Here is a 7,509-nt window from a genome sequence, read left to right as displayed (position 1 = left end):
AATAGTCTATTTTTTATACAATGATGCTGCAGTACTGGACTTTCTAGCAGATTTTTTCTGTTCCTTCCCAACGTCAAGTCTTCATGTTAGAACTGTTCGGTTATCTCTTTGATGATCTGGGTCCTCTTTTGCAAGCAAGAGTTTTGCAACGGACGTAAAATAATAAATGCATTGCAGTATGAATCATTGGTCGATGTTGTGAAACCATAAAAAAGAGATTTCACAGAGGTGTTTGCAATATGTATGAAACTTCCCAATCCAGTATCAGAATAGAAAAGCGTGAATGTTGTTTAGACTAAGGCACACTGTAGTTAAAATATACCTTAAATCTGTTCGAACATGACGCTTGATGGGCCATTAATCTACTTGTTTAAATTACACTGTGTTTTTGTCTTTTCACTTTAAGGAATCCTGGCAGGGCTTTTGGCAAGAATTGTGCATCCAAGATGTGCATATTCAGGATGTGTTTTTTCCTTTATGTTTGACGAACGTGAGAAACAATGTATTCCACCCCTGTAGACACCCTCTGTGGGTTGTCTAAAGTCTGCGACAAGGAGATTGGCATTCTGCTCACTACAAACAAGTTTGCAATTTGCAACTTTACCATGTTACAGCAGACCGACAGCGAGTCCAAAATTACATCTGCTTTAAACATTCTTTTGCTGCTATTCCTTTGACTGTAATGTGTAATTACATGTATCACATACATGTTAAAAACCTATCCTCCTACTCATTCAAGTTCATTCGACCCATTTTTAGGACTTTATACAAAAAAAAACAGTTATAGAGGATTATATGGACGGTCTGTTTAGTGGAATGCGACACAGAATATTTTTTGTGCATACTGTTTCGTGAAACAGAGAACTCAATTGAATGCAATATTGAGCGGAAGCTTTAAAACACTGACAACATAAAAATGATGTGGTATTCAAAAGCAATATTGCAATAAACACAAATAACTTAAAAACTGAATAGCCTACCAGAAACTAGAACAAGTTGTCGATTTCCTTCCAAAACCTTGGATGTCCAAATGAACTGTTTTTACTATATATATATATAATATCAATGTTATATATTATATAAATCAACATGAAAGGAAAGTCCCCTATAAGATATTTATGAAATAATAAGTTTAAGGTAAATTTACATTTTAAACAGGCTAAATAATCTGCTTAAAACTTAAGTAAAAGGTCAAATCAAATTTAGTTTATTTAAGTTCTTTTTACTTAAAGGTCCAGTGTGTAATCTTTGGGATGATCTATTGATATAAATGCGATATAATATACATAGCTATGTCTTCAGAGGTTTATACAGAGCGTACACAATAAAGCATTATGTTTTTAGCATGAGCTTCTATCTACATACGCCACACCTTGCCGCTAGATATTACAGACTGGACCTTTAAAGTGATAGTTCACCCAAAAATGTTAATTCTGTCATAATTTTCTCACCCCCTTGTCTGTTTAGTGGAATGCAAGACAGAATATATTTTTCTACTTGATGAACATGAAACAGAGAACTGAATTGAATGCAATATTGAGCGGAAGCTTTAAAACACTGACAACATTAAAAAGCAATGTTGCAATAAACAGACAAACTTTCAAAATATTTGTACAGTCAGTAAGAAAATTATTTTTGCAGTGCTTTGTTACAGAACCATCTGTGCAAAATGCTGAAACTAAAATCTTTACAACTTTGTGTATGAAAACATTCCAGAAAACCAGAAACAACTTGCTGTACACATTAGTATTGAAAATATTTTCACAACTAATCTTGCAATAAATCATCCACTGTATACCATCGCCTGCCAAATTCTCATCAAGGAAAGAAAATAACTGGTTCAGATCACAAGATATAAGGAGCACTGTACCGTGGAGGCATTCAAGCTATTTAAGGACAAAACACATTTTCCAAATGTTTTTGAAGTCCACTTTAACACACAAGGGCAGATAATGGAAGATACATTTCATTGGCCATGAAATATGTCTGAGTGTGGTTGATACCACTCCCACAATCCCATGTGAAACGCAGGTATTGTAAGTGTTTGATGTATATAATTTGACACATGTTACACAGGATCCCTCTTTTCCTGTGACCAGAACAAACCACTCCCAGAGCTTGAGGTTTTCCTGGTCTTGGCAGTGTCTGAGTCATAATAATACGTTATAAACCATTCCCATCAGCGAACACTTTCAACTTGATGTCCTCTTGGACCGGCCATTCAGAAGCTAAGGTCTGAAGTGGGAAGATGCACGTTTTGCTCAGTCTAGTGTGTGTCTTCAGTCTTTTTGCTCAGTATCGTCTGACACCTTTACCACATGATGAACATGATGAATCGATTCATACAACCAAACCTGCTCAGAATGACTTGTCCATGGCAACTGTAAGTGTTTCGTATGTTTTACCTCTTTGTTGGTTTTACTTTAGTATCATTTTACTTTAGCTTTACAAACTGATATTAAAATATCTCCATATTTTTATGAAATGTTCAAATAAGATTTAGGTATTTCATTAGTCATATTTAAAGTGTTTTATCTATTTATATAATCTTGAGTTTTCATTAAATAATGTATATACGATGACTGACTTTATCATGTTGATTTGTTCAATGCACAAATCTTTGCAACTGTTTTGACTACAGGAGTCAAAGAACTAAAATGCTATAATGTGAGATGAATGCAAACTGATTTTAACTGTTAAACTTAATACGAGCTAACTTAATAAAGCCCGTCAGATGGATAAAATACAGGGAGGGTGTGAAAGCTGAAAGTCGATACTCACTGGTGGTTTCTTGCAGAAATACCTGCAGCAGTTCTACAGTTTCCAAGCAGATCCTGCAGGCCGCAGGAGGAGGAGCCGCCCATCATTCTCATTCAAACTGAAGGACATGCAGAGCTTTTTCGGACTCAACCGAACAGGAACCTTAAATCCAGCCACCCTCACTGTGATGAGAACCCCGAGATGCGGCGTTTCTGATGTGGAGGACTACAGTCACAGACATGGAAACAAGTGGAAGAAAAACCTCATTACTTATGGGTAAGTATTATGCATTTGTGTATATTTTATGCGTTACGAGAAACACGTACAGTAATGTGAACTGTGAATTTTACAGTGTTGGCCAGTATACAGGTCACTTACCTGTGAACATAGTGGACACTCTGATCTCATCTGCTCTGGATGTATGGGCGAAGAACAGTCCTCTTACTTTCCTCAGATCATATTCTCACGAGGCAGACATCATGGTGGAGTTTGTAAGAAATGGTAAGTGACACAATATTGGTGACAACCAATTCTTGCTTTTCATGTCTGACTGGATCGATTATGCCCTCTGGACATCTAGATCATGGTGACTCCTTTCCTTTTGATGGTCCAGAAGGCACACTGGCTCATGCTTACGGGCCAGGGGAGGGCATCGGCGGGGACGTTCACTTCGATGAAGCTGAATCCTGGACAGTGGGTTCAAAAGGTATTTTACATGTCCGTTTGGATGGACACACATTTACATCTGGGCAATTCCTTTTTGAATGTGACATTTTTGATCCAAAACTTGAAATATAAATTCTGCAGAGAATTTATATATTTCCAGTATATTGAATCGTCGGTTTATATTTTACTAAGACGTGATAAAAATATCAGTCTAAGCATGATTGTTCATCTTTTGAAAGTGAGAACATTTTATGCATTATGGATGTGACAAAAAAAGGATGCACGTTTTTGAGAGATGACATACTCTGAATTATTTTTGTGAATTAAAATGCACAAACCAAACGCAATAAGACCCAACAACTGGAGGTGGAAATTGGTCTTAATAGACCACCAAATAGATTTTGTATGAACTGTTCATGTGTCCATTAATGAGTAATATGGACCGTTACGGATGTGACGATTATCTATGGAAACTATGGAAAACTATAACAACTTTAAGATTTCACATGGGTACTTAAACCACCCAATATTGACATATGACCTCCACATTGTAAAGCTTTGCTGTAGTTTTGCAGCAGGTGTTCCAGTAACTAACTGTAGATGTAGTTTACACATGTATCATAATTTAAGAGGTTTTTAATATTTTTACTAGAAAACAAAACAAAAATGCTTTAATTTTTATTAAAGTTAAGTTTAACTTAAATTGAAAACAGTAGCCTACTATTAGGAAAGTATTACAGTTTTTCTCAATTGTTTACACACATTTTCTGAAAGCATGCCTCATATTCTCAGAACTCTACACACAAATCAAAAAACACAAACACAATGGGCAAAACCCCTTAATTCTCCTCCAAAATTAAACTTCACATTCAAAACAATGTTCTTTCTTCTCAAAATGGTATTTTGTTTTCAAATGACACACACAAACCATCATATGAATAGACATTTATAAGAACCAGTTGAACACTGATGTGCTCAATATAAAACACTATGATGAATGGAAAACACTTCTCCATTCATCATAATGACTTTGCTCTTTATATGGTTCAGTGTTACACTTACTACAGACAGTACATAAGTGTGTTGTAAAATATTTTATATATATATATCTATATATATATATATATATAAAATAGATTTTATAGTCATAACACACAAATACACAATAACAAATATATTTTATTTTTCCAACAAAAACAATGTACAGTGTACATCCCAACCAACGCAAAGTTGCACAAACAGTGGTGTACACACAAAACAACAAAAGAATTTACTGTATACAGTTACAGTAAAAAAACGATGCTGCATCTTCTCTTGGGTTTGGGTCTGACCACAGCACCTCATCCACATCACAAGCAATGTTGCTCAGTCCAGCCATGAAAAGCATCAGCTGCTATATCTCCACCTGCGTCTTCCATAGCTTGGAGAAGGGGTTTACACATTTGTGACAGGTGTTTACACATGTGTCAGTGTTCATATTTGAATGGCAGTGTGTTCCTTGTGAAAACAAGAGATTTTTCTGCCCGAAAATTGTGCCAAATGCAGAGAATTGTGTGTAGTGTTTTGAAAAAAGTGTCTTTTAGATCTGCAATGTGAGTGTAAAGCAGGAATTGTGCTTGTAGTTTAGCAGAATTGGTTCAGGGGGTTGGTGAATGAGTTACCTGTTGTGGTCATTGTGTCTCAAGTACCAATACTTGTGTGTAAACAACTGAGAAAAACTGTAAGTAGTAATTCAATCTACAGTAAATTACTGGCCAAACTGCTGCAAAACTACACAAAGTTTTACAGAAAAAAGATTATTTGTTCAATTTAAGTCAACATGTGCATGGAATTTCCCATCTAATAATATAAGATGTTAATATAACTTTACTTTTCTTTCTCAGGGTTTAACTTGTATCTAGTAGCTGCACATGAGTTTGGGCACGCACTGGGTTTGAAACACTCACAAAACCCTGAATCGGTGATGTACCCGACATACAAAAACAGAAAAACTTACAATCTGCTCTCCAGTGAAGATATCATAAATATCAACACACTATATGGTAATACGTAAATCATGTATTTTGACACAATGAAAAACTGTGCCGGATGTCACAGGAATATGCTTTGCGTCTAACAGGACCAAGTAACAAATGGCCCTCTCCATCTCCAAGATTTACATGGAGCTATTTCAGTAACCCCTGGCACAGCGGTTCTAATTTCCCCGTATCACTGAAGGAAACGTGTAATCCGGACCTGACATTTGATGCTGTCAGTACTGTAGGAGAAGCTCTTTTCTTTTTTAGAGACAAGTAAGTTGTTTATGTGTTTTTGTTGGTCCTGCCAAAAATAATAGGTTCATAAGAATGAACCAATTTTCTCTTTCAGGTACTTATGGATTAAACACAACAACCAAAATGGTATAAAGGAAGGTCCTATCAGCAACTTTATGCCAAATGTTGATTGCAAGATCGATGCTGCTTATTGGGTGCCACAGCGAGCAACAGCGTATCTGTTTAACGGTACAGAGGTTGTTTGACATCATGCACATCTGTAATGTCTACAGGATGTTTACCAACACACATTATCTTGAACTTTTTCAACACAGGGACTGTTTTCTGGACTGTTAAAGGATCCCAGGTTAAAGGCAGAGCCAGAAACATCAGGACTTTTGGGTTCCCATCATGGGTCCAGCAGATAGATGCTGCAGTCCACATTCACAGAACCGCACATACCTTATTCTTCACTGAACACTTATACTGGAGGTGAACGACTGAGATTCAATTATTCAATTAAAGACTTTCTGTTAATGCTATTAAAGTTTGAAAAATGTCTCTTAGGTATAATGAACAGTACAAGTCTATGAATGACTCGAGTCCACGTAACATTTCTGAGGATTTCCCGGGAATAAATGGGACAATAAATGCCGCAGTTTTTAAAGATGGTATGTACTATTTTATTTTGGCTTGTAATTTATCCTTTTATGTATTTTCAGTCACGTAACAACTAATCAAATCTATTGTTTATTTCAGGGTCCCTCCATTTCTTTGTTGGCTCAGATGTGTACAAATATGACATCAAACAAAAAGAAATTATTGGAGCTGATAAAACAATGTCCTGGCTTGGGTGTTAATGGACAATCATTTGAGTAACAGTTGCTTACCCTAACTTTTGTTGAAATATATTCTTCTTTCCTGGTTTAATGTGTAGAGAACCAGTACATTCACTTTCTTGAGTGCGAACAATGTAGCTCTTTTAAAACAACTTGTTTGAGTGGTCTATAAAGTGGCTTAAATGACTCCTGACTCCACCATGTTCACATTGGAATTCAGCGGATGGGTGTGGGAGCAGTAGCAGTGTTTTGGAAACCCATGTCAAAACAATCATTACTTTTGGAGTTTTGCTTGGTGCCGAAGGTGGGACAGAAATTACACCACCTTTACTGATTGTGTTGATAATTATAAAGAAGCACGTCATGTTTGTTCTTCACGTGATATGTGCGCCTACTGTGTAATGTCTCCGAAATGTGCGTATGCAAATATGTGGTGTAGAAAAGGTTGTACACGAGAAATTGTAAGTAAAAACTTGTGCTTTTGTTCTGACCTAACTTGACATTACAGCTAAATTCTGATTTGAAGCCAAATAGCAGAAAATAAGACCACACTCTGCATTATATTGACCTCGCTGTGTGCTTGACCTTTTCTCTTGCCATGTACTGTTAAATGTGTTTATTTGTTCAGTGTCAGTAACTGGATATCTGAATTGAACATGTGGTTGTAGGCCAGTTATCTGAATGAATGATCCCAGTGTACTTTAAACTAGGGATGTAACGAATCACCATGAGCCATTGAAATTCGATTATAACATGTGATGATTATGAATCGCAATAGATGTTTTGAGCAGCAGGGGCCACTGTGTTTACTTGGCAAACTTATTTGCTTGTTTAAATTAAAGTGCCTTTTATATTATTCATTTTTTTATTTGATTTGAAATTTAAAATGAAAGCTTTTTATGACTCGTTTTGTAAAAACGATTTTACCATGAGATCATTATCGTGAATAGTTACATTCCTACTGAAATCTTTTGATACAGTACTTACAATAA

At 36.0% G+C, this 7,509-nt stretch overlaps 1 protein-coding gene across 1 annotated transcript; it reads left to right on the top strand.

The window, feature by feature from the left end:
- Positions 1 to 2,131: 2,131 nt before the first annotated feature.
- LOC306908215 (matrix metalloproteinase-20-like) lies at positions 2,132 to 7,371 on the top strand. Its single transcript, XM_079480891.1, has 10 exons — positions 2,132 to 2,383; positions 2,798 to 3,036; positions 3,113 to 3,261; positions 3,341 to 3,466; positions 5,310 to 5,468; positions 5,546 to 5,717; positions 5,794 to 5,927; positions 6,014 to 6,170; positions 6,246 to 6,349; positions 6,438 to 7,371. Exons 1-10 carry the CDS (start codon positions 2,249 to 2,251, stop codon positions 6,536 to 6,538), a joined length of 1,476 nt encoding a protein of 491 aa, XP_079337017.1. The 5' UTR covers positions 2,132 to 2,248; the 3' UTR covers positions 6,539 to 7,371.
- The last annotated feature ends 138 nt before the right edge of the window (positions 7,372 to 7,509 follow it).

This window comes from Barbatula barbatula, assembly GCF_947034865.1.
Source record: "Barbatula barbatula genome assembly, chromosome: 19".
Taxonomy (NCBI): domain Eukaryota; kingdom Metazoa; phylum Chordata; class Actinopteri; order Cypriniformes; family Nemacheilidae; genus Barbatula; species Barbatula barbatula.
The sequence above is the reverse complement of the archived record's forward strand: the minus strand, read 5'-3'. Positions and strand labels throughout refer to the sequence as shown.